This window comes from Oryx dammah, unplaced genomic scaffold, assembly GCF_014754425.2.
Source record: "Oryx dammah isolate SB20612 unplaced genomic scaffold, SCBI_Odam_1.1 HiC_scaffold_17, whole genome shotgun sequence".
NCBI classification, from domain to species: domain Eukaryota; kingdom Metazoa; phylum Chordata; class Mammalia; order Artiodactyla; family Bovidae; genus Oryx; species Oryx dammah.
In genome coordinates, this window is record NW_024070201.1 from 30,754,710 (window position 1) to 30,782,063 (window position 27,354).

The following is a 27,354-nucleotide window of genomic DNA, read 5'->3' on the forward strand; positions in this document are numbered from 1 at the left end:
AGATAAATGGGTGGGTGGGTGGATGGATGGATGGTAGATAAATGGGTTGATAGATGGATGGATGGGTGGTAGGTAAATGGATGGGTGGATGGATGGATAAATAGATGGATGGGATGCTGTGAAGACATGTATAAAAGAATGAACCATTATAGCCCTTGACCCCAGAGACCTCAGAGCCTGGACAGAACATACCAATGCCAAGAACCAGTGGTAGATTTTCAGATGATCCCTTTGACTGGTAACAGGAAAAACACAGTGGCCCAGAAGTGCTGGCGCATTCAGCAGGCTGGGGCAGCAGAGATGCCATGGGCACCCATACATTTCCCATTCAAATCCCTGCCTCCCTTCCCGGCTCCACCTTCCCCTGGTCCCCAAAGCTGGGCCCTCAGCTCACCCCGGTGTATGTGCAACCCCGCCCTACATCCCATACCAATATTGTCTTGAGAAAGAGAAGCTTAAGCCCCCTCCCCCTCTTTCCTCTCCTCATGGGGTGGGAATGTCTGGGGTGAGTTGTCTGACTCTGAAATTGACCCCATCTTCTAGTTTGCTCTCTGAGTCACAGCCTTTAGTCTTTAAGCTTTAGTTGGCCTAAATGGTTTTCTGCTTAACTCTCATCACACACACATTTGTCCTCCAACTGCCTTTGTTTTACATATATATATATATATATAATACATATATATATTTCTTATTTATTTATTTATTTATCTTCATTTGTTTTGACTGTGCTGGGTCTCAGTTACAATTCATGGAATCTTTAGTTGTGACATGCAAACTCTTAGTTATGGCATGTGGGATCTAGTTCCCTGACCAAGAACCGAACTTGGGCCCCCTCCATTAGGAGCACAGAGTCTTAGCCACTGGACCACCAAGGATGTCCCCTCCAAATGCCTTTGCAATCAACCTCTGCTTGTGCTTGCCAGTTTTATTTCCTCGAGTATAGATATTGGTAGAGAGAGTGACACCATGTACACCATGAAGCAGGCGCTTCATGGACATCTGAGTCATCTCCCCTGAGACGCCTGTTTTCTGAGCTCAACCCCTTGTGGCTCCCTAGGCTGACCTTTCACCTGTTCCTTGGGTGATATTGCACCAAAGATAGTCATGGGTGCTGTTTATTGAGCACTTACTAGATGCCAGGTGCAGTGCTAATAGCTGCTCTACAAATATTATCTCATTTAATGAAGCACAAGCTGGAATCAAGATTTCCAGGAGCAATATCAGTAACCTCAGATATGCAGATGACACCACTCTTATGCCAGAAAGTGAAGAGGAACTAAAGAGCTTCTTGATGAAAGTGAAAGAAGAGAGTGAAAAAGCTGACTTAAAACTCAACATTCAAAAAACGAAGATCATGGCATCTGGTCCCATCTCTTCATGCCAAATAGATGGGGAAACAGTGAGAGACTTTATTTTCTTGGGCTCCAAAATCATTGCAGATGGTGAATGCAGCCATGAAATTAAAAGACACTTGCCCCTTGGAAGAAAAGCTATGACCAACTTAGACAGAATATTAAAAAGCAGAGACATTATTTTGCTGACAAAGGTCTGTCTAGTCAAAGCTATGGTTTTTCCAGTAGTCATGTACACATGTGAGAGTTGAACCATCAAGAAAGCTGAGTGCCAAAGAATTGACGCTTTTGAAATGTGGTGTTGGAGAAGAGTCTTGAAAGTCCTTTGGACAGCAAGGAGATCAAACCAGTCAATCCTAAAAGAAGTCAACCCTGAATACTCATTGGAAGGACTGATGCTAAAGCTGAAGCTCCAGTTCTTTGGCTACCTGATGCAAAGAACCAACTTACTGGAAAAGACCCTGATGCTGGGAAAGATTGAAGGCAGGAGGAGAAGGCAAGGCGACAGGAGGAGATGGTTGGATAGCATCATCGATTCAATGGATATGAGTTTGAGCAAGCGGCGGGAGATAGTGGTGTACAGGGAAGCCTGATGTGCTACAGTCCATGCGGTCACAAAGAGTTGGATATGACTGAGTGACTGAAGTGAACAGAATCTTCAAAGAACCTGACAAAGTAAAGTATTCTGATCCCTGTTTTATAAATCAGGAAACAGGCTCAGAAGTTCATTTGTCTAAAATCATGGGGCTGAGAAGTGCCAGAATCAGATTCCAAATTCAAATGGCTTTGCAGTGTGTCCTCTTCAGTACTGTGGGAAGCCGCCTTGAACACCTGCCATATTTGCTCATCCAGCCGTCTCTGGGTCATCAGATCCTGCTACAGTGGCTCCCTGCCCACTCCAGCCCCCACCCCCAGCCGGCGGGCACTGCTCATCCCTTGCCTACACAGTCGCTCAGTCATGTCCAATTCTTTGCGACCCTACGGACTCTAGTCCACCAGGCTCCTCTGCCCATGGGATTCTCCAAGCAAGAATATTGGAGTCAGTTGCTATGCCCTCCTCCAGGGGATCTTCCTGTTCCAGGAATCGAACCCACATCTCCTGAGTTTCCTGCATTGGCAGGCAGGATCTTTACCACTAGGGCCACCTGGGAAGCCCCTTGCTTCCCGGGAATAAATAGCTCTGCTCCAGAGCAACCATATGCGACAGTCCCCTCTGTCATTCCACCATCCACCCCTCACTCACAGAAATGAATTCACACCAGAAGGTCTTCTGTTTTCAACTTGCTTGTTGTCATGGCTTGGCCTCACCATCTCAGTTCTTGGCCAGAAGCCTTATCTGCTTTAGGGGGCTTATTCACAGATTATTCTTCTGGCCATCCTATAGCTTGTCAGGAGCAACTGACATCCCACCATTTGTCAGCGGGAGAACCAGAAATGGCTCAGTGGTGCCAATGGCAGTGTTGGCAGCTCTGGAGACGGCTGTCTGAAAGCCCCGTTCTGCCCCACCCTTTCGAGAACCTATGGCATTATTCCTTCTGCAGTCCTCAGGTGAGCTTCCTTGCTCGATGACAAACTTCAGCCCCTGCTGTGTCTACATTTGCAATTTAGGCAACAGGGTGAAGGCCTAGATCTTTAAAAATAGCAGTGGGTGGTCCATTCAGTGAATTTGAACAGCCCAGAAGGACTGTCAACTTTTGCTGAATGGATCCTTTATCCACATCCAGGACACGCCCTGAGCACACCTGCCTTGTCTTAGATGGCAGCAGGCTGGGGACCCGGCTGGCTGCCGAGGGTTGGTGAATGGTGGGATACAGGCAGGAGATCAAAGCAGAGGGTGGATGTGGTCAGTAAGTACAGCAGATCAGCAGTTGTGTCAGCTGGTGTCAGTCTGACCAAAAGTGAAGGGGAGTCAGTGGGAGCCAATCAGGTCGGAGAGTTCGACCTGCAAAAACCCCGCCAGATGGTCCAGTGGTTAAGAATCTGCCTTGCAATGCAGGAGACACTGGTTCAGTCCCTGGTCCAGGGTCTTCCCTGGGGGCTCAGCGGTAAAGAAACTGCCAGGCAATGCAGGAGACTCAGGAGATGCAGGTTCAATCCCTGGGTCGAGAAGATCCTCTGGAGGAAATGGCAGCCCATTCCAGTATTCTTGCCTGGAAAATTCCATGGACAGAGAAGTCTGAAGGGCTACAGTCCATGGGGTCACAAAGAGTGACACAACTGAGCGACTAAGCACACACACCAGGAAGATCCCACATGCCGTGGGACAACTAAGCCCGTGTGCAGTGACTACTGAAGCCCGAGTACCACAGCTACTGAGCCTGCACTCCAGAGCCCGTGCTCTGCAACAAGAGGAGCCCCTGCAATGAGAAGCCCATGCACCACAGCTAGAGAGTAACCCCTGCTCGCTGCAACTAGAGAAAACCTGCACACAGCAACAAAAAAACTAAATAAATTTATTAAAATGTAATAAAATGTATTTTTTAAAAACCCACTGGGCAGGACGGTGCAGCCCAAAGCACAGGCCAGGTCTTGGCGGTGTCAAGCAGATGGGCAGAGGATGGAGGTGGGATGCCAGAATCAGAAACAGCATAATAATAATAGCAGCAAACATGATTGAGCAGTGAACATGTTCTTTGTGTCAGACCTTGGACATTAACTCATGTAATCCTCACAGCAACTTTATAGAAGCTGTTGCCATTCATACTTTACTCATGAGAAAACAAGTTCAGAAAGGTTAAGTAACTTGCCCATGATCACATAGCTAGCAGGACGCATACTTAAACCCAGGACCCACAAAACACTGCAAAAACATCGCTATCCAACATGGGATGGAGTGCTGTCTCCTTCTGGGTTTTAAGACCCATCTAGAGTGGAGGCTGGCAAGTGTTGGAGGGTGTTTTCAGCTCCAAGTTGAGGGGCTAGGTTCCTCCGCCCCCAGCCACTGGGCTTTGCCCAGTGTTCACAGCAGAGAGAGAGTTGGCTCCTGAGAGTTTTACAGTCTATCCAGTTGTTTGCACCAGACAAGGGATCTGGACTTTTCTCCATCCAGATGCAAAATACAAATCCAGTTAAAACAGCCAAATGTTCCTTTTAGCTCGTCTTGAATTAGAAGCCACCCAGATGTTTAAACAGAGATAGGCTAGAGATTTGTCATGTCTGAACATACCAGCCCCTGGCACAAATGATGTAGCCACTGCAGCCCTGTATGTATCTTCCAGGCTTTTTTATTCCAAAGAGTCAGCAGGCAATGTTTTATGTGGCAGCCTGGATGGGAAGGGAGTTTGGGGGAGAATGGATACATTATATGTATGGCTGAGTCCCTTTGCTGTCCACCTGTAATTATCACAACATTTTTACTTGGCTCTACCTTAATACAAAATAATTTTTTAAAAAAAGAGTTAGCAAGATACTGAGTGTCAAGCTTGATGGTAGCCACTCTCTCTTCTATTCGGGCAAATCACTTAACTTTTTAAAAAGTGTTGTAATTGAAATATACATATAGAATGCACACAAATCATAAGCATAGACTTGACTTATCACAGAGGGGACATGTCATCACATGTCCAGGCATGTCATCACAATCCCAGTCAAGACATACACCAACACCACCAGCACACTGCAGACCCTTGCCCCTGCCTGCCAAAATGCCTCCCTTCACTCTGCACCCTCCCTCCTCCCAAAAGGTAACCATCATCCTGACTTGAACACCATCTTTGCTCTGTCTTATTCTCCTATCTCTACATTGGCTACTGCTGGCTTTGAGGTTGTTATGGAGCTCATATGCAGTCTGTGAAAAGAATTTTGGGGTGTTTATTATGAGGGACTAGTGGAGGCGATGGAATTCCAGTTGAGCTGTTTCAAATCCTGAAAGATGACACTGTGAAAGTGCTGCACTCAATATGCCAGCAAGTTTGGAAAACTCAGCAGTGGCCACAGGACTGGAAAAGGTCAGTTTTCATTCCAATCCCAAAGAAAGGCAATGCCAAAGAATGCTCAAACTACCACACAATTGCACTCATCTCACACGCTAGTAAAGTAATGCTCAAAATTCTCCAAGCCAGGCTTCAGCAATACGTGAACCATGAACTTCCAGATGTTCAAGCTGGTTTTAGAAAAGGCAAAGGAACCAGAGATCAAATTGCCAACATCCAGTGGATCATGGAAAAAGCAAGAGAGTTCCAGGAAAACAGCTATTTCTGCTTTATTGACTATGCCAAAGCCTTTGACTATGTGGATCACAATAAACTGTGGAAAATTCTGAAAGAGATGGGAATACCAGACCACCTAACCTGCCTCTTGAGAAACCTATATGCAGGTCAGGAAGCAACAATTAGAACTGGACATGGAACAACAGACTGGTTCCAAATAGGAAAAGGAGTACGTCAAGGCTGTATATTGTCACTCTGTTTATTTAACTTATATGCAGAGTACATCATGAGAAACACTGGGCTGGAAGAAGCACAAACTGGAATCAAGATTGCTAGGAGAAATATCAACAACTTCAGATATGCAGATGACACCACCCTTATGGCAGAAAGTGAAGAGGAGCTAAAAAGCGTCTTGATGAAAGTGAAAGAGGAGAGTGAAAAAGTTGGCTTAAAGCTCAACATTCAGAAAACGAAGATCATGGCATCTGGTCCCATCACTTCATGGGAAATAGATGGGGAAACAGTAGAAACAGTGTCAGACTTTATTTTGGGGGGCTCCAAAACCACTACAGATGGTGACTGCAGCCATGAAAGTAAAAGACGCTTACTCCTTGGAAGGAAAGTTATGACCAACCTAGATAGTATATTCAAAAGCAGAGACATTACTTTGCCGACTAAGGTCCGAGCCAGACATCTTGGAGTGTGAAGTCAAGTGGGCCTTAGAAAGCATCACTACAAACAAAGCTAGTGGAGGTGATGGAATTCCAGTTGAGCTGTTTCAAATCCTGAAAGATGACGCTGTGAAAGTGCTGCACTCAATATGCCAGCAAGTTTGGAAAACTCAGCAGTGGCCACAGGACTGGAAAAGGTCAGTTTTCATTCCAATCCCAAAGAAAGGCAATGCCAAAGAATGCTCAAACTACCACACAATTGCACTCATCTCACACGCTAGTAAAGTAATGCTCAAAATTCTCCAAGCCAGGCTTCAGCAATACATGGACTGTGAACTTCCAGATGTTCAAGCTGGTTTTAGAAAAGGCAAAGGAACCAGAGATCAAATTGCCAACATCCGCTGGATCATGGAAAAAGCAAGAGAGTTCCAGAAAAACAGCTATTTCTGCTTTATTGACTATGCCAAAGCCTTTGACTATGTGGATCGCAATAAACTGTGGAAAATTCTGAAAGAGATGGGAATACCAGACCACCTAACCTGCCTCTTGAGAAATCTGTATGCAGGTCAGGAAGCAACAGTTAGAACTGGACATGGAACAACAGACTGGTTCCAAATAGGAAAAGGAGTACATCAAGGTTGTATATTATCACCCTGCTTATTTAACTTCTATGCAGAGTACATCATGAGAAACTCTGGACTGGAAGAAACACAAGCTGGAATCAAGATTGCCAGGAGAAATATCAATAACCTCAGATATGCAGATGACACCACCTTTATGGCAGAAAGTGAAGAGGAGCTAAAAAGCGTCTTGATGAAAGTGAAAGAGGAGACTGAAAAAGTTGGCTTAAAGCTCAACATTCAGAAAACAAAGATCATGGCATCTGGTCCCATCACTTCATGGGAAATAGATGGGGAAACAGTAGAAACAGTGTCAGACTTTATTTTGGGGGGCTCCAAAATCACTGCAGGTGGTGATTGCAGCCATGAAATTAAAAGACACTTACTCCTTGGAAGAAAAGTTATGACCAACCTAGATAGTATATTCAAAAGCAGAGACATTACTTTGCCGACTAAGGTCCATCTAGTCAAGGCTATGGTTTTTCCTGTGGTCATGTATGGATGTGAGAGTTGGACTGTGAAGAAGGCTGAGCACCGAAGAATTGATGCTTTAGAACTGTGGTGTTGGAGAAGACTCTTGAGAGTCCCTTGGACTGCAAGGAGATCCAACCAGTCCATTCTGAAGGAGATCAACCCTGGGATTTCTTTGGAGGGAATGATGCTGAAGCTGAAAGTCCAGTACTTTGGCCACCTCATGCGAAGAGTTGACTCATTGGAAAAGACTCTGATGCTGGGAGGGATTGGGGGCAGGAGGAGAAGGGGACGACCCAGGATGAGATGGCTGAATGGCATCACGGACTCGATGGACGTGAGTCTGAGTGAACTCTGGGAGATGGTGATGGACAGGAAGGCCTGGCGTGCTGCTATTCATGGGGTCGCAAAGAGTTGGACACGACTGAGCGACTGAACTGAACTGAGTCAAAGCTATGGTTTTTCCAGTGGTCGTGAATGGATGTGAAAGTTGGGTTGTGAAGAAAGCTGAGTGCTAAAGAATTGATGCTTTTGAACTGTGGTGTTGGAGAAGACTCTCGAGAGTCCCTTGGACTGCAAGGAGATCCAACCAGTCCATTCTAAAGGAGATCAGTCCTGGGTGTTCTTTGGAAGGAATGATGCTAAAGCTGAAACTCCAGTACTTTGGCCACCTCGTGCAAAGAGTTGACTCATTGGAAAAGACTCTGATGCTGGGAGGGATTTGGGGGCGGGAGGAGAAGGAGATGACAGAGGATGAGATGGCTGGATGGCATCAGCAACTCGATGGACGTGATTTTGAGTGACCTCCAGGAGTTGGTGATGGACAGGGAAGCCTGGTGTGCTTCAATCCATGGGGTTTCAAAGAGTCGGACACGACTGAGCAACTGAACTGACTGATTATGAGGGGGCGTGAGAATCCTGTCAGCACCTCTCTAAAGTAGACCAAACGCACTTCATCACCGAGGAGGAGGGGCCAGAGGCTTATGACAGCACCTCTAGCTGTCTTCTTGGGAAAAACAGCAGGGATCCCTGAGAAAATGCCCTCTGCCCTTGGCAATGGCTTTGACTTGTGCATATGCTGATAAGAAATGAGAAAAAGCCTAGCTGTTAACCAGTGCATGGATCTGATGAGTCAGATCTTTGCTCACCCTTCCTGGCACCCTGTAGCACAGCTCAGGGGTCAATCTGAGGCCAGTTCAGACATTTCTTCAGTCCAGCAAGACAGTAAGGGATGGGGGAATCACTGGACGAGGCTTGTTGATTTGGAGTTCAGCAGGGGCAAAGGGGCCACCTCTGGAAGTTCTCTGTGGCTGTCAGCAATGCTCCCAGGAACTGGTGGTCCTTTATCTCACCCAACAAAACCAGTCCTAATAGCAGCCTGTGAATCACGTTGTTCCTAAACATGGGGCTGGAAGCCCCTTCCCTAAGCGGGAAGGGAAATAAAAGAAGGGCACCGTGAGCTAGAAGTGCCGTCAGATACACACAGGCCTGGAACCCAGAGGCCCCGGCAGCTGTGGAACTGGCTTGGTCAGTGCTGGTTTTCTGCCAGAAAGCTCAGGGCTGCAAGCTTGATCCCCATGTGGGCCAGTTAGCCTTACTCAATTTCAGAGCCCCAAGCTGTGTCCCAGACCTTCAGCTTTTCTGGCAGCCAGCAAGCTATGTGGGTGACTGGCAGCAGCGTGTGAGCGCACCGGCGGCAATCCTCTGCGTCTTATCATCGGTCCTACTGAGGGCCACATTGTCATGCGGGCTGGAGGGTTTATCAGTTTGATAGGGAAAAGGGAACATTTGGATTATGAATGAGCCTGTCACCCTGAAAACTGGGTATTCTATCGTTTTCTTTCATGTGCCAGTCACTGGTCGATCTTCAGGAAATTGGGGGTTGGGGATGATGCAGGCGATGGTAAGGGTGCCACAGTGAGAGGAAGCAGAGTTCAGGCTTCCCTGGGGAATCCCTGCATCCCCAGACTCTCAGGGCTAGTTCTTTTTCACATCCCAACTACATAAACGCAGCGTAACATCTGTCATACGTATCGGTTTTCCAATCATGGGATTTCTTCGTTCTCTCTTCAAAACCTATATTGAGCTTTTGAAATAATCACTGTTTTAAATAACACTGAAGTTGATCCTTTAACTTGCAACAACAAAAATAATAGCTTACGTTTCTGTAGCATTTTCTGCTCCAGGCACTGATCTGAGTGCTTTTCATATATCATTTCGTTTAGTCTTCACAACATCCTTGTGAGGTATGTATTGTTACTGTCCCAGTTTCCAGATGAGGAAACTGAGGTACAGAGAGGTTAGATCGCTTGCCTAAGATTACAGTGGCTGGTGAGTGCCAAGGGTGGCTGGAGCATGGGCACTTTCAGCTGGAATTGTGCATAATTGCTCCCCTAACTCAGAGTCCAGGTGAGAAAATCCCATGAATGAGCTCCTGCTCGCTTTATTTGATTCATCTATTCATTCACTCATTCGGTTGTGCCTTTCTTCATCAAATATCTGTTTGGTACCCATCACATGCCAGGCACTGTTCTAGTCTCTGGAGAGCTGTGTGGCCACAGCAACAAGAGGTTCCTGCCCACTGGAACCTTCTTTCTAAACAGACAATAAACAGGAAGATGAAGGAATGAACAAGACAATTTTAGATTGTGATTTTTGCGGTAAAGGAAAAAACTCAGGATAATTACACAGAGTGTCAGAGAGAGGGCTCCTTTGAATGAGCATTCTGGAAAGACCACTCTGAGATCCGAACCATGTGCAGAAGCAGCCTCACCAAGGCCAGGGCAGAGCTGGGAATTGGTGTTTAGCTGCTCAGTCATGTCCGACTCTTTTGCGACCCCATGGATTGTAGCCTACCAGGCTCCTCTGTCCATGGGATTTCCCAGGCAAGAATACTAGAGTGGGTTGCCATTTCCTCCTCCAGAGGACTTTCCCGACTGAGGCATTAAGCCTTCATCCCTTGCATTGGCAGGGGGATTCTTTACCGCTGACCACTTGGGAAGCCCAAGAGCAGGGAGAGGAAAGAGTAAATGCCAGAATTCCACAGTGCAAATAAACCGGTAACATTTGAGAACCAGAGCACCGCCCCATCACACCATGCCTGGTGGGCCTGGTGAGGAATCAGGGTCAGTAACTGGAAAGTCTCTCTGGGTTCTTTTCCTGGGGTCCATGCCCACCCAAGGGTCTGAGGAGAGCATCAAGAGAGATCATAAACTTAAAAGGGAAAAATTTATATCTATGTTTTTTTTTCTAAATTCAAACCGAAATATATTTCCTTTATCTATAAATGTGGGCAACAAACCTTACTGGTATTAAGCATACTGTGACTTTGTCAACAACGATGCCATTAGAATGTTGCTAGACCTACCTCTGGCTCTCACGGTCAGTGTATTACAATTATGTGGTTATGCATTCTTTACTTTTACTTTTTATTCATTTATTCATTTTATTCATGTGGCATATGGGATCTTAGTTTCCCCACCAGGGATCCAACCTGCACCCCTTGCATTGGAAGCAAAGAGTCTTAATCACTGGACTGCCAAGGAGGTCCCTTGTAATTATGTATTATGTAATACAGTCACATGAAACAGCAAATGTAACAAACATTTTAAAACATTTTTAAAGAAAGGGTCAACAGACCTCACCAGACCGCTGATAAGGGTCCGTGGCATAGAAAAGTAAAAAGGCAATACAGAGAACAGCATGATCTGCTTTAGCTTCAAACACCCCCCTGGCTACAGTTGGAAGAGGGGGTTAGAAGGGTAGAATGACCCCTGAGCTCAGTCCACAGAGGTTACTGGATTTAATACTTGCAACAATCACAAAAAATAGGCATGATTATGTCCATTTTAGAGGTGAGGAAGTTGAAGCCCAGACTTCAGGTAATTTGCTCACTGAGGATTGCAGAATTGGGATTGACATACATCTCTCTGACCTGAAAGGGCAGAGAGGGTCCATGGCCAGAGATGGGAGCATGTGACAAGAGGTCAAAGGTCAACAATATCTGCTTGGCCTCCTGCCCCAGCTTGGATCCCTGTACTGCACAGCTTCACCCATGAAAGAATTGCCAACCCGTCTTTCCTTAAGCCTGGTTCTTTCCTCAAATCGGCCCACATAGGCCAATTACACAGCTCTGAGCTGAGCCAACTAAATATTTCATGGGGATTTTAATTTAACTCTAAAGAAATTCATCCAACCCTGAGAATAGGCTGTCACCTCAAGAAATAGCACCAGGGAGCCCTTGGACCCGCCAGTGACATTGCTACTTCCCCGGGAATGCTAATGCTTCTCTGGGTTTGGCTCTGAGCCTTGTAGGCTCAGCCCTGGGTGCATGAGTAAATCTCTCAGATTTGGGCTCAGATGTGCTCAAAAAGGGCTTCCAGGGTGGCTCAGTGGGTGAAGAATCTGCAGAAGATGCGGGTTTGATCCCTGGGTCAGGAAGATCCCCTGGAGGAGGGCATGGCAACCCACTGCAGAATTCTTGCCTGGGAAATCCCCTGGACAGAGGAGCCTGGTGGGCTACAGTCCATGGGGTTGCAAAGAGTCAGACACAATTGAATGACTGAGTATGCACGCACACATAGATTCAGAAAGGTTCTGATCAGGACCTTCCTCGGAATGGGAAGCAGGCTGATTTGAATGTGTGTGTGTGAGAGAGAGACAGGTGACTAGCTGGTCCTCCTCCATGTTCCCATATCCTGGACTGAAAGAAGGGAGGGGAAGGGATGGGGTTGATCCCCAGTCTCCTCAGTGAACAGGGCACCCATCATTGTGCAGGTGCCATGGGGCCCTATTAATTTACCCTCAGCCCCAGCCCACAGCGGGTGGAGTGGGAAGCCGCCTGCCTTACGCAACAGAAGAGCAGCTGTGTGCATTGCTGAAACCTATTATTAGGGCGTCTAAGTGATGGCTCCTGTGGGTAACAGGGCACCCAGAAGTGGGAGTGAGCCCCCCGGCACCTTCAGATCCCGTCGCCGCTCAGCACAGGGACCCTGGTGCATCCCGGCAGGTTCCTCGAGCGGCTCCCTGGGTGGAGGCAGGAGAGGAGAAGAAGGTGCCCAGCAGGTAGATGGATCAAAAGACAGAAAGTGAGCACATAATCTAATTTGAAATGGGCTGAGCTGCAGATGTTAATCTGCTCCACTGTGCAGCACGGAAGGCCTGAGGGCTGGCAAGATTCTGGAAGCTGGTCCTTTCTCTTCTGGCCCACGTGGCTCAGTCCGGGCCCCCCTCAGCATCTGCTTCTTCCCAGAGGGTGATTGACACCTCTCCACCTTAATCACAGAGCGTGGGGGCCCATTCGCCTTTCGTTTGAGCTCCCTGTGTAGTACACTGCCATGGAGTTACAGGGAGCTGGGGCTGGGGAGGGGGCAGGGCGAGAAGGGAGCCCTCTAGTGGGGATGTGGGGCTTTGAGTCCTCTTTAGGCTGGAGGATGAAGAAGTGTTATCTGTTTGCATCCGGAGCATGACCTGAATTTGGTTATAATGACCCAGCTTCCTAATAAATCCCTCCTGGTACAGGCTCGTCGGGTATGTGTTAGAAATCAACCTGATTCTGCTGTTGGCAAGAAGGAGCTGGAGGGTAGGCCGTGTCTGAGAAGTTGGCCCCCTGTACCCTACCCTGCTGGCTGCACTGGTTTTAGAGACTTACTGTGTGTCCACTTTGGGAACGTCACTATGAACAGTGCAGCCAAAGAAAGCAGTCCTGAGAATATGCGCATCTGAAGACAGATTTCTCTGCTTCCAAGCCGTGTGTACTTGAGCAAATTAGTAACCTCTCTGGGCCTCAGTTTCTTTGTTAAATGGAGCCTATGGCAACTACATAAGTTAATTTTTTTTTGACAATATGTCCTTGCTTCTTATAATCTAATGGAGAAGTTAATTTATGTGCATGAATGTTCATAACCACAATAATAATGTTCACACAATAATAATAATAAGAGCTCTCATTCAATGAGAATTATTCTGTGCCAGACATAGACTTTGTATGAGTTGTTCAATTAATTCCTGTAGAGGCTCCATGAGGGTGGGAACTGTTGTTAGGCCCACTCTCTCGATGAAGAAATTGAGGCACAGAGAAGGTAAGTCCTTTCTCAAAGTCACACAGCCAGTAAGGGTACGGTTGGTAATGTGAGCCCAGGTCCCTGTTCTCAGTTCATTTCAGTTGAATTCAGTCGCTCAGTTGTGTCCAGCTCTTTGCGACCCCATGAATTGCAGCACGCCAGGCCTCCCTGTCCATTACCAACTTCTGGATTCACTCAGACTCACGTCCATCGAGTCAGTGATGCCATCCAGCCATCTCATCCTCAGTCGTCCCCTTCTTCTCCTGCCCCCAATCCCTCCCAGCATCAAAGACTTTTCCAATGAGTCAACTCTTTGCATAAGGTGGTCAAAGTACTGGAGCTTCAGCTTTAGCATCATTCCTTCCAAAGAAATCCCAGGGTTGATCTCCTTCAGAATGGACTGGTTGGCTCTCCTTGCAGTCCAAGGGACTCTCAAGAGTCTTCTCCAACACCACAGTTCAAAAGCATCAATTCTTCAGCGCTCAGCCTTCTTCACAGTCCAATTCTCACATCCATACATGACTACTGGAAAAACCATAGCCTTGACTAGACGGACCTTAGTCAGCAAAGTAATGTCTCTGCTTTTGAATATGCTATCTAGGTTGGTCATAACTTTTCTTCCAAGGAGTAAATGTCTTTTAATTTCATGGCTGCAATCACCATCTGCAGTGATTTTGGAGCCCAAAAAATATAAGGCAATTTATGGCAAATGCTACTTAAGTGGTATAAGCAGTGTTTTAGCTCCATTTTTTCCCCTGTATATATTCACTTTATTATTATTTCTATTCATTTATCTTTGGCTGCATCAAGTCTTGGTTGTAGCATGTGGGGTCTTCCTTGTGGCATGTGGGATCTTCTCCTGTGTGGCACTCAGGCTCCCTGTCTGTAGCACATGGGCCCCAGAGTGCTTGGGCTCAGGAGTTGCGGTGTGCAGGCTTAGTTGCCCTGTGGCATGTGGGATCTTAGTTCCCCGTTCAGGGATTGAACCTACATCCCTTGCATCGGAAGGCAGCTCAACCCCTGGACCACCAGGGATGTCCCTTACCTCCCTTTTTGATTGAGAGGAGGGAAGGCTGATTCCTGAGAAACTGATAGGGAAGTTTATATGGAGGAGATGAACTTTGAACGGACCTTGAAGAGGGGAGTTAATGTTGGATATTCCAAGTGAAAAAGCTATAGGAGGTGTGTTTGACTCCCAGGGGCTTCAGGAGGAGTACTGGGAAATGAGGCTGAACTTGGAGAGGTGGGCAGACCATGAGGGCCTGACTCCCAGGCTATACCTGTAGCTCTGCCTGTGTGTCAGTTTACTAACTAAGCAACAGGCAGGGCTACAGGTGTTAAACATGTTAGGATTACAGACCTGATTCTGCTTAAAGTACTTCAGGGACTTTCAACTGCTCTTCAAGTCATTGCATCTTCTTCCTGCCCCTCCAGCTTCATCTTACAGCACCATTCCCAGCTGTGTGTGCTTTAGACACTCTGGCCCTCTTCTAGCCTCTGGAATGCCCCCAGGCTCCCTCCTGCCTCAGGGCCTTTGCACATGCAGCAACCCCCCACCCTGAATGGGAGTGCTCATTCCAGGCCTTCTCACTGGTAACTCTTGTTCGGATAACTGAGTCTCATCTTGAGAAAGCTCCCATGAAGACTCTGTCAGCCCCTGTTCTCCCTTCTTATGGGGCCACAGATGTCTACTGTAAACACTTAGTGCAGCTTCCATTTTACAGATTTCTTCTTCAACAGTCTGGCGACTGCCTCTGCTGCCATCAGGGACCCTGCCTGTGTTTGCTTACTCCTGTATCCTAGCACTTTGCTCCCTGCCTGCGGCAGGGCAGAGGGTCAATAAGAGAATGCTATTACAGAGGGAGGGATTGCTGGAGAGCGGCAGTGAGTTCTGCCTTCCCTGACATTCCACACTCCAGGGCAGATCCCAGGACACAGAACTCACTGGGGATCCAGTGAGCTCCGTGGTCCCATAACACCCTGGGCCCAGATACTCAACCAGAGCCCAGCATCCTTTATCCCTCCCTGGGAAGCCAGGCTTGGTGAACCTGAGCTCCTTCCTATCTGGGTCATTATAGACAATGCCCTCGCTGCTCTCACCACCTCAGGCCTGGCCTTGCTTGGGATTCTGAAAGCCTTTTCAATATACAAAGGATCTCCAGAGACAATTACCCTGGAATGAAGGCTTCCAAGAATGCTCGATACAGCCTTATTCTGTGTAGCATTTTCTCATTCCAACTGTATCCTCCCAAAGCTTTCCAGTGTTAAATAACACAATTACAGAGTTAAATAAATGCCAGCAAAGGATGTGAGGCACTATGGGGCCTGAGTAGCAGGTGAAACAAGATCTCTGCAGATGTGACCAGCAAAGGAGCAGAAAGCTGGTAGCAAGGCAGGTGAAGGAGGGCAGCCGGCCTCCCCAGTGGGCAGGAGCCCCAGGGGACTGGGAGGCAGTGGAGGCCGAGTTAAAAAAAGGCCAAAGAACAAAGACCTGGAAGCTGACCAGAGATAGCACGATGGATCCAAGAATTCAAAGGGAGCTGGGGAGGTCACTGAATCTGTTGTCCCCAGAGGAGAATCGTATAACAAGGAAGAAGCTGTGGACAATGGCTGGGTTTCGTTTCCAAGCTGGATGTCAGCTTTTTCCTTGAGATTTCTAAGCAGTGGTACAGTGTGAGGCCTAAGAGGGTCCTTAGGTGGGTAGGCAGTTACACCAGGGAGGCTCACTGGGTTGGTTCTGCTGTGTGTGTGTCCCAGGTCACCTAGGAAAGGCCACTAGGGGCCAAATGTCCAGAGACCTCTGCCGACCTGGAGATGGAACAGGCCTGGCTGCCCCCTCAGACATTCCTACAACTCATCATGGGTTAAGATGTTGTCTCCAGAGGCCCTGTTGAGATTCTCATCATTATCAAGTTCGTCATCATTTTCACTATCAGTATCATCTTAACATCAAACATTAATCAGGTGCTTACTTTGAAGCGGGCCCATGCTCAGCATTTATAAGCATCATCTCATTCACTTTCTTAGCAATTCTGGGAAGTGGGGGCTATTATCATCCCCACTTTCAGGTAAGCAAACTGAGGCTCAGAGAGGTTACATAACTTTTGTCCAAGGTCACACAGCAAGTAAGGAATAACAGAGCCCAGATGGGTCTGGCCCACACAGAAAGCTGAGTCTCAGCCACCCTGTCTACTACCTCCATTGCCCCAGGCAGGTGTGGGGGGAACTCTCCAGTGTGTAGAGTTGATAGGGCTCTTCCACACCCATCATCTCTCTTGACTCTCACATAATATTGATAGGCAGGCATCGCCCCATTGTATAACCTGGTAAGCTGAGTCCCAGAGAGGCTAAGTGAGTCGTTATAAACATTTGGTCAGCAAAAGGCCGAGCCAGGTCTTCTGACCCACCCCGTCCTCTCATTAGCCAGGCTCCACGTGAGAGAGGAGCTCTTAGACAAAGGAGGCAGGGAGCTGAGGCGGCGGAGGTCTGCCCAGGGTGCCTGGGCACTGCTGAGGCCCAGGGATAGACTTTTGCCCAACAGGGGGCAGCAGGCACCTAAAAGAGAAGGAAAGGGAGACAGGAAAGCGTTGATCCTTCAGCTCTTTCGGGATCTGGTGCTTTGGGCAGAGGCCTCCCTGGAGGTGTTCTCAGGGAAGCACGGGGTGGGGTCTGCGGGCTGGAGCAGGCACGGCCCAGAGCCCTGCTGTGAATTTTCCATCTTCCAGCCAGGCCTCTCATCCCAGGAGAAGAGCCGCGGCCCCCCTGAGCCTTCAGGCTCTGATAGCGATGATGGTGGCAGTCTCGTGTGACCCCATTCAACCCAGGAGGCACAGGGTAGTATGTTTTGGAAGTCACCTCCAGGCTGCCTGCAGTCTGCCCTCCCCTTGTAAATTCCACAAACATCCAGGAGATAAAAGAGGGGATCTCTCAGAGGCAGAACATGAAGCTCTTCAAAGAGCACTTTCAATCAAAAATGGGAAGAGGAGAGAGGTCTTTCTCTCAGAGGGAATGTATTTATACACCCCTGTGTGTGTGTGCGTGACGCACACACACACACACACATCCGGTAACCAGGAGCATCGTGATGCTTACGGAATGCTCTGCCTGTTCCGTGTTCCCATTCCTCCCTCTCCTCTTTCTCTAGCTCCAGGCGTCCTACCCTTTTCTGGGTTCCCGGCCCCCCCAGGGTACACCTCTAGATCTGCCCTCTCCAGATGGCATTGCATCTTTCTGGCCTTTATGGCTTTCCTGCCTTGGGCTCTACTCCCTGCTGACGAAGGTGATAACAGTCTCCTCCCTGACATCTCTGAAACATCGATTCTAGGGACCACCATCATCTTCTGGAGCAAATGGGGACCAGCTGATGGAAGTTCCGCCCTTCCTAGTCCAGCAAAATGAAAGCCTGGGATCTTAGGCCTGGGGAAGAGCTTCAGAGGGCTTCCCAGGCAGTGCTAGTGGTAAAGAATCCACCTGCCAATGCAGGTTAGACATAAGAGACATGGGTTCAGTCCCTGGGTTGGGAAGATTCCTTCCTGGAGAATCCCATGGACAGAGGAGCCTGGCGGGCTACAGTCCATAGTGTCGCAGTCAGACATGACTGAAGCAACTTAGCACACACACATGCAAGAGCTTCAGAGCACCTGGTTGAGTCCTTTCATTTCTCAGTAGGAGAAACTCAGGCCCGGGCAGTAGAATCACTTACCCCAGAGCACAGTGAGTTTATGGCCCAGCTGTGATGAGAGCCAGGTCTTCTGATGTCCCGTCCATGGTTCTTTCACTGGAGAGCACGGCTCTCCCCAAAGAGTGACTGGAGATGCAGAAGGGCTGGGCTGAACCATCGTGATACCCATACTTCCCTTGACTTCCCATGCCCACAATTGCTAGTCTGCCGCCCCAGCCCCTGTGGTTGTTACTTTGGTTTTGTGGCACATGACTTCCTCATCAAAGCCTGCTTTACAGGATAATGTCTTTTTAACTAAGGTAAAAATAAAAGACATGCCCGCCTTTTGGAATAGCCGATCCCATGAGGTTGTTGTTGGTAATCCAGGCTGCACAGAAGCCATGGAGCGTGATTACTGCTCCCTACTGAGTCAATGAAAAAAAAAATCCACTACATAACCTCCATAGCTTCTTCTAGCATCTCACTCTCCCCTCCCTGCCTCCCCTGCACCCAGGTTACTCTCAAGTGGAGACAAAAGAAAGAGAGAAGGGCTGGGCTAAAGAGGCAGCAATGCCTCGAGGAGGCAGTCTTCTGTTTGGTCTAGCTTGGGGAAGCGTCTATTTGAGAATAGACAGAAGCACCCTGTCTGAGGCTGGGACAGACGTTCTCCCGGGGTGTGTGGTCTTTCTGCTTCTATCCAGGAAAGCGCCCTCCTGGGATGCTGTCCATTTCTAGCTTCCTCTCCATATGGAATTGCTTTACCATAATGTTGTTGCTGGCCGACTTTATAAACTTGTGAAATGATTTCTAAATTGCAGTCTGAAGTTCGCCCTTTTGGGAGTAAGGCTGTGTTGTCGGTGGTGGAGAGGAAAGAAACTTGAGAATAGAGTTGTTGGTTTGGGTTACTTGGTTTGGAGGTATCTATTTTTTTTTTTAATAACCAGAAAAATGACAGGATGCTGTGGTTATCTCTTGCCAATTGTATCAGTTTTCATTTTTCTATTCTTTTCTTCAGTTCTTTCATTCCAACCTGTTAAACTCCTATCTCCTCTGCCCAGGGTCTTTGCAGGGCTTGACAGCTGTTTTACCGTAACCCTGCACAGGACCGGTATTCCACCTGCTACATCTTTGTGGTTGATTTCTGTTGCTTTACAAATGTGCTCTTGAGTGGAACTCAAGTTAGAGCCACTCTCATCGAGGGACTGAAGTTCTGAAAGGTCCAAACAACCCTCTGAAGGATCCCCACAAATGAAGGCACTAACCATCTCCTAATCAAACTTCACTCCCTTCTCAACGGTTGATTCACTTGACAGCAGTCATCAACACTCTCTTGGAGAAATATAGAACGAGCTCAAAAAGGCATTCGTGTTTTTCGTTTTTATTAAAAATCTCTTACATCTGCACTCTAGTCACTTTAAAGCCTGGCCTCACTTTGTGAGGACTTCCCTGGTGGCTCAGATGGTAAAGAATCTGCCTGCAATGCAGGAGACCTGAGTTCAATCCATGAATCAGGAAGATCCCCTGGAGAAGGGAACGGCTACCCACTCTAGTATTCTTACCTGGAGAATTCCAAGGACAGAGGATCCCGGTGGGCTACAGTCCATGGGGATGCAGAGAGTCGGACATGACTGAGTGACTAATACTTTCACCTTCACTTTATAAGGCTCTACCTTGTTAACTGATGCTGGATCGAGTGGCTGCTTTAGCATGAGTTGGGGGTTGAGGAGCGGAGCTGAGATGGAGGAGAAACTGATGTTTGTCAATGGATGTATCCAGGGTGTACAAATCATAAATCCCTTTGTGTATAAAGTGAGGAGTGACATGTCTCTCTCCTTACTTCCTTTGCAATGATTTAGGAAAAATCGCACACATGTGTAGCACGTGTGTGTGTGTGTGTGTTCTCATTCAGAACCAGTTGGCCTGTTTGTAGATTGTTAAACACCTCACCTTTCCTCCTTTCTTTCTCCACCTTGTGTGTCAACAGATCCACCAGAATTGGTGAAAGAAGCTGAAATGTAAACCTTGATGGAAGCTAGTCTGAGATACATGCCTAGGTTATAAAACATAATTCTTAAATATCAGTATAAGTCAGAATCACCTGGACAACTTGTCACAGATAGATTCCCAGGCCCCATGACCAGAGTCTGATCCGGGAGGTTTGGGATGAAACTCAGGAATTCACATTTTAATAAGCCCTTTGCTCTTTAACATTCTTAGTCTTTAATAGGAATAAGGTGATTCTAATGCAGGTGATCCTAAACCACACTTTGAAAATCACTGTCGGAGAATTGCCTGGAAGGATCCTGGTACTGTCTAAACCCCATACCCTTGGTTTGCAGATGAAATTAAGGAAGCCAAGAGAAGTGAAGTGACTGGGTTGGTTAGCTAGTTAGGGCAGAGCATGGCCAGAAGTGAACAGCACTCTGGGCCTTTCCCACCACTCTGTGTATAGGGGAGCAGGCCAATAGGAAGTGAGCTTGCTTTGCAACAGAGTGGATTGAAATTAGACACAAGAAAGAACTTCCTGACAGAGAGGTATATGGAGGAGCCGACAGTACTTCCTTTCTCAGGGGATTCTTATCAGGTGTGGGCACTTGAGATGCAGAAACATCTGGTGACTTCACATAATAGGGATCAGAGACCCTTCACAGAGTTCTGCTGTGGCACCTGGATTTTGACCTTGTCGGCAACATAAGGCCAGTGGTCCAGGAAGCCTGAGGTGTAGTCCTACCTCTGACAAAGACAAGCTTGTGACGTTAGGCCGCTCGCTCAATTCTTGGCCTTCATTTCTTCCCTGGGAGATACATGCGGTTGCATTAGATTGCCTGTAATTTCCGAGGAGCCATCATTTTTATTTTCCACTGTAACTCCCTCACCAAAGCTCACACAACACTGGGACTTGTTTGTTGGCTGAACAAGTTCATCAGTTGAATAAAAAACTACTCATTATTGAGTATCCAGAAGTTCTGTCTGCCAATTCTCCCTTGCCTAGGGCGTTTTTAGTCTCTGTCTGACAGGTCCATAGTGAGCCTCCCTTTTTATACTAATTTACATATTTAAAGGGGTCTAAGCTGAAACTCCAGTACTTTGGACACCTCATGCGAAGAGTTGACTCATTGGAAAAGACTCTGATGCTGGGAGAGATTGGGGGGCAGGAGGAGAAGGGGACAGAGGATGAGATGGCTGGATGGCATCACTGACTCGATGGACGCGAGTCTGAGTGAACTCCGGGAGTTGGTGATGGACAGGGTGGCCTGGCGTGCTGCGATTCATGGGGTCGCAGAGAGTCGGACACGACTGAGCGACTGAACTGCACTGAACTGAACTGAATCTCAGATGAGGGCTTCCCTGGTGGTTCAGTGGTAAAGAATCTGCCTATAATGCAGGAGACACTAGTTCGATCCCTGAGTCAGGAAGATCCCCTGGAAAGGGGCATGGCAACCCACTCCAGTACTCTTGCCTGGAGAATCCCCGGACTGAGGAGCCTGGTGAGTTACAGCCTGTAGGGTCGCAAAGGGTGGGGCAGGACCGAGGCGACCGAGCACACACACGTCCTTGAGAGGGACATGGGTGACAGCTTCTACATCCATGTCCTCTCATGAGTGACTCTTCAGACCTCTGGCTGCTTAGGATCACTCCCCAAGCAGAGAAGCCAGACCAGAGTGGCACCTCTCCATCGCTGGCGGCCTCTGGTCACCAGTCCCTGGGCCCCCTTCTCATGGGGCCACCCCTTTGATGACCTCCCTCTGTTCCTTTCAGAAAGCGGATCTGGCCGTGGCGGGCCTCACCATTACTGCGGAACGGGAGAAAGTGATTGATTTCTCGAAGCCATTCATGACTCTGGGAATTAGCATTCTTTACCGAGTTCATATGGTAAGAGATTTATTTTATAAGCGTTTATGGCATTAGAGTTATTTGCATGCAAACACTGAGTTGCATGGTAATAATGAATGACTCACAGAAATATTTAGATTTCAAGACTTAAATGCAAATGTGCCAGGCTATTTTCTCCCCCATCAGCTGTGAGGACTTGCAAACAAGAGGAATGGAAAAGTCACACTTAGGGGCTTTCCAGTAAAAATAATGCTTCTGCCTCGCTGCGTAGGGACGGCCAAGAACGATCATTCAACCCTTGGTTCGTAGAGTGTTGGCAACTGGACCCGTGGGTTACTCGGTTTCCTCCAAGGTGGTGGGTCCCCAGCCCAGATGAGTCGCCCCAGAATTCCTCAAAGCCTTTGGCAACCTCCAGATCTGCTTCTCTTCATTCTGAGCATTGCACCTCCTCCCTCTTTTGATTATCTGTACTGGAGAATAAAGAGCAGGTAATGTAATATCACTTATAGCTTCTTCTGCCTCCCTTTCAAAAGGAAGGACTAGACTGAGTATAAAAATGAGTTTGTAAAAGCTCACCCATGGGCAGCAGAGGCTGGATGTGACATCAAAGTTACTGGCTGGTGGGAGGAGCATCCGGAGAGGGAATAGTAACCCTTATCCAACCTGGCTCTAAGCACACATCTATTACATGGATTTCCCCAATGATCTAGTCACTTCAGGCATCCAAGGTCATGCCAACATGATGTATTCTAGCAGCCAGCACCACAAAGATGCTCAACAGAGAGGAACCCAGAGCTCACCCCATGTACCTGCTGAAGACCCTCCACCCTTCTGAGCCCCTCCCAGGCCTCAAGTCTCAGCGCTGGGAGAAAGGAGTTTTTTATATTTGCAGCCCCAGCCAGGGCATCAGGATCTGTGGACCGTTTCTCCAGGAGGAAGGACTTCTTGTCTCAGAGTCCACTTGGGCAGCTCAGAAGACCACTGTCCTGGGCGGGGCCTCAGTGTCCATCATCATTGCTGCCCAGCTTGGACAAAGAGGCTACATCATCTGGAAGACAAGACAGCATCAAATCCCAAGCTGTCCGGGCTAAGCCAGATAGAAATGTGAGGATCTGGTCATAATCACTGCGGTGATGGATATTTCTGTCTTATGAATGAAGGGGGATTTTGATCCTTCCTCCTGTCTTTTCCATCGTAATGATAACTCCCATTCACTGAGCACCTCTTCTGTGCCAGACATTCTTCAGGCCCCTGAGATATAGGCTGTTGTTATGGATTGATTTGTGTCCCCTCAAAAGGACTTGTGAATTGGGTGACCTTATTTGGAAATAGGATCTTCCCAGATGGAGTCAAGTTAAGATGAGGTCATACTGGAATAGGGGAGGTGGAGCTAATCCAATGACCAGTGTCTCTATAAAGAAGTGGGAAATTTGGACACAGACACCCAGAGGAGAAGACAGCTGCTAAGTTGCTTCAGTCATGTCCGACTCTGTGCCACCCCACAGATGGCAGCCCACCAGGCTTCCCCATCCCTGGGATTCTCCAGGCAAGAACACTGGAGTGGGTTGCCAATTCCTCCTCCAATGCATGAAAGTGAAAAGTGAAAGTGAAGTCGCTCAGTTGTGTCTGACTCTTAGCGACCCCATGGACTGCAGCCTACCAGGCTCCTCCATCCGTGGGATTTTCCAGGCAAGAGTACTGGAGTGGGGTGCCATTGCCTTCTCCAAGAGGAGAAGACAAGACCCTGTGAATTTGGAGGCAGACTTGAGGGATGTATCTACAAGCCAAGAAATGCCAAGGATGGCCAGCAACCCTAGAAGCTAGAAGGGACAAGGAAAGAACTTGCCCTTAATTCTGAACTTCCAGCCTCCAGAACCGTGAGACGATACACTTCTGTTGTGTTAAGCCCCCTCCTTGCCAGTCAGTGGCACCTTGTTATGGCAGCCCTAGTAAATGAATAGTCATCCTGTTCTTATTTTAGAAATGAGGAAACAGTGGCGAGCAGTTCTACAAATGTGGCCAAGCCCACACACCTCTCAGTGAAAGAGCAGAGTTCAAACCCAGGAACGGTGTGGTGCAAGCCTGTGTTCTCTCTGTTGTTGCTGAAAGAGTATATGTGAGGTCCGGCTGCTCAGCACTCAGAAGCCAGTAAGCAGGCCAGGTTGGTGGAAAGGGAAGTTTGCTTTATTTCAGATGCCAGCACCTGGGGTAGGAGAAGGGTGGCAGACATCTGTCCAAAAGGGGGGACTCTCCCCACCCCCTGCTGGTAACCAGTGGGGCAAGAGCTTTTATAGACAGAAGTAGGGGGCTACATACAGAAATAGCACAGTCAGCTCTGACTGTCATCTTTAAATTGGTCATCAGTGGTCTGAGCAGCAGCATCTTGATTGTTTAGGTCCAATCTTTCATTTCAAGGTCGGTTTGTTTCCATTTCTTGGAGGCCAGTTCTCGGAACTGTGGCAGCTCATGTCCTGGGTACAGTCTGGTCATCCTGTAGTTAATTTATCTACCTGCCGTTTTGGTCTCTGTAAGACAGCTCACAGGATATGGCTCAGATTATTATCTATGGCCCTTGAGAAAGAACGAAAGGTTCTTGACTATGCTTAATGACTACATTATTACTATTTAGTCTCCTTTGACTGTTTTCCTTTGTTTCTGCATTTCTCACTTCTCTGATTAAACTTATCCTTTGGCTAAAGTTTTCCACACACACAGGGCAGGCAGAGGACATGATGGGGGCAGACAAGGACCATAGGCCCTGCTTTGTTGCACCGTGATATGAGGCTGTCACCTACACTGTGTGACCTGCTCATAAGCTGTCCCGTAAATAGGGCTCTCTCCCTGTTCTCAACTGGTCCTCGCAACTGGAGGTGTTATCATTCCCGTCTTACAGATGAGGAGACCAAGGTCACACCTGGAGCTGGGTCTGGAATCCAGGTCTCCTGATTCACAGGGTAATGTTCTTGTTATCATTACATCGCTTGATACCTGGAGACAGCTTTCTATCCAGCACCATTTCTTGAGCTCCCCCCACCACCACCCTGACCCATTCTCCTCCCACAGCTGAGTTCCGAAGGAGGATCCAAAAAAGGCAGAGACACAGTCTTCCTCCAAATGGTATTTCTATGGCCAGGTCACATGACCAAGCTCTGGCCTTGAGCTCCTGATTAAGGCCAAAGGCACTAGAGCACCACCCGTGATCAGATGGGCTGAGAGGAGCATATGAGTAAAAGCTCATCAGCACAAGTGTTTCCACCACCTGGGAACATCTGCTGCTAGGCCACCCCCACCACCAGCACACTACTATCCTGAACATCAACTCTGGACATCCTTAACTGGATCATCGGCCAAATGTTTTCTACCAACTGCACACATCAGACTGTATGAGCTCGTCTGCATTAGTTCTGGGATGTGAAATTTTATATGTCAGCTTGGAGAGGTTCTAGATATTCCATTAACCCCTAGTCCAGATGATGCTACGAGGGTCTTCTGTAGATGCGATGAACATCTATAATCAGTTGACGTCAAGTAAAGGAGATGACCCTTGATAATGTGGGTGGGTCTCATCCAATCAGTGAAAGGCCTTGAGAGCAAAAGCAGGTTTCCCAAAGCAAAGGAAATTCTGTATCAAGGCTATCACGTAGAAATCCTGAGTTTCCAGCCTGCCCTACAGATTTGGTACCTACCAGCTCCTACAATCACAGGAACCAATTCCTTGAAATAACTCAGGTAGCGCTACTGGTAAAGAATCCACTTCCCAGTGCAAGCGAAGCAAGAAACACAAGTTTGATCCCTGAGTTGGGAAGATCCCCTAGAGTAGGAAATGGCAACCCACTCCAGTATTCTTGCCTGGGAAATCCCATGGACAGAGAGGAGCCTGGTGGGCTACAGTCCACAGGGTCACAAAGAGTCAGACATGACTGAGCACGCACGCGTGCACACACACACACACACACACACACACATCCTCCTGGTATTCTCTATCTCTCTGGAGAGCCTTACCCATACAGTTCCCCTGTCTGATCAACGTTCCTTCCATCTCCCTGCCGTTTTACCGAGGCACTAGTGTGTCACACAGCTGCTCAGATCTAATTTCTAACAGGGGGCCAAGCTGAGCAAAAATTGAGTGCTGGCGTGAACAGCTCACACTAAGCAGAACTGACGGTTTATGCATTTATTCAACAAATATTTACTTGCATTCCATGTGTGCAGCAGAATGCTTAGAAAGCATCAAAAAGTGAGCTGGGGAGAGGACAATCCTGAATCGACTAAACTGGGGGAGACCTGGTTAGAACAAGTCTGAGATGAAGTGTGCAGAGTCTGAGATAAAAGAGGTTGTCAGAAACAGCTAATACCAAAGGGGAGCCCAGCAGAGTTCACCGTGAGTGCCGCTGTCTAAAATTATTTTACATAGAGAAGCTCTCTCTGACACAATAAGTGTTAAGCTGATGAAATTAAAGTTGAATACTGGGTGTTTATTATTTTGTAAATTTTCTCTAACTGATAGTTCTCTGTGAGCAAAAATATGATTCATTTAATGTAGTTTATAATCTATAATGACCCAGTCTCTTAGCTCTATATCCAAGGTCACCTGAGTTGTGAGTGATAGTTACCAAAAAAGTGAGTGTCTGGTGAAAATCAAACCTGTTTGCAAAAATGAAAATAATTAACACAAGGTATAAATGCCTAGTTAGAAATTCTTCAGAACCTTTCAAAATAGGTGGTGGCAGGTATATCGCAAGTCTAAAGATAATCAGAAGTAACTTGTGCCCTTCCAGCAATCTCAGATTATCTAGGTTCTTTCTTGAACATGGATCATCACGAGTTGATTGTGGGATATTTTCCTTCCTCTCAACCTTGGGGTATAATCTATTTCTGCCAGGCATATCCAGGATCAGAATCAGAACAGTTTTGCTCTTCGACCTCTACTCCCTGCCACTCAGAGGCTGGCTTTGACATTTGTTATTGTCAATCTCTCCTGCTTATTAAAACACCCTCTCCGTTCCTAGCATCCACATCACTATTTTCTCCTGCTGTGCTTCCTGTCTCTCTGATTATTGCCTTCTTTACCATTTCTCTTGATTCTTCTCTGTTTGCCACTTAAATGTCTGTGGTCCTTTTCTATTCTCACTCTCCCAATTCTCTGACTGGATAATCTCACCTGCTCCCAAATCTATAAATCTAACCCTGACTGCTCTCCTGAATTCCAGAAGCATATTTTAAAAACATTACTAAGTCATCTCCAGACTTCCCAGGTGGCTCAGTGATAAAGAATCCGCCTACCAGTGTGGGAGCCACAGGAGACGCAGGTTCGATCCCTGAGTCAGGAGGATCCCTGGAGGAGGAAATGACAACACTCTAGTATCATTTATTCATTATATATCATTATTCATTTACATCATTATATCTAGAATAATGCCATGGACAGAGGAGCCTGACAGGCTATGGTCCATGGAGTCACGAAGAGTCAGACATGACTGAGCAACTGGGCACACACGAGACACCTCCACATGGCTATCTCACAGGTACCTCAAAA

The 27,354-nt window shown here is 47.6% G+C and overlaps 1 protein-coding gene across 1 annotated transcript in view; it reads left to right on the top strand.

Annotated features, from left to right (window-relative positions):
* GRIK4 (glutamate ionotropic receptor kainate type subunit 4) overlaps nucleotides 1–27,354 on the top strand; it is a 349,453-nt gene that overhangs the window by 277,498 nt on the left and 44,601 nt on the right. Inside the window, exon 13 of the mRNA XM_040257795.1 lies at nucleotides 21,744–21,857. Within this exon, the coding sequence (XP_040113729.1) occupies nucleotides 21,744–21,857 (114 nt within the window). The remainder of the gene's footprint in view (nucleotides 1–21,743; nucleotides 21,858–27,354) is intronic.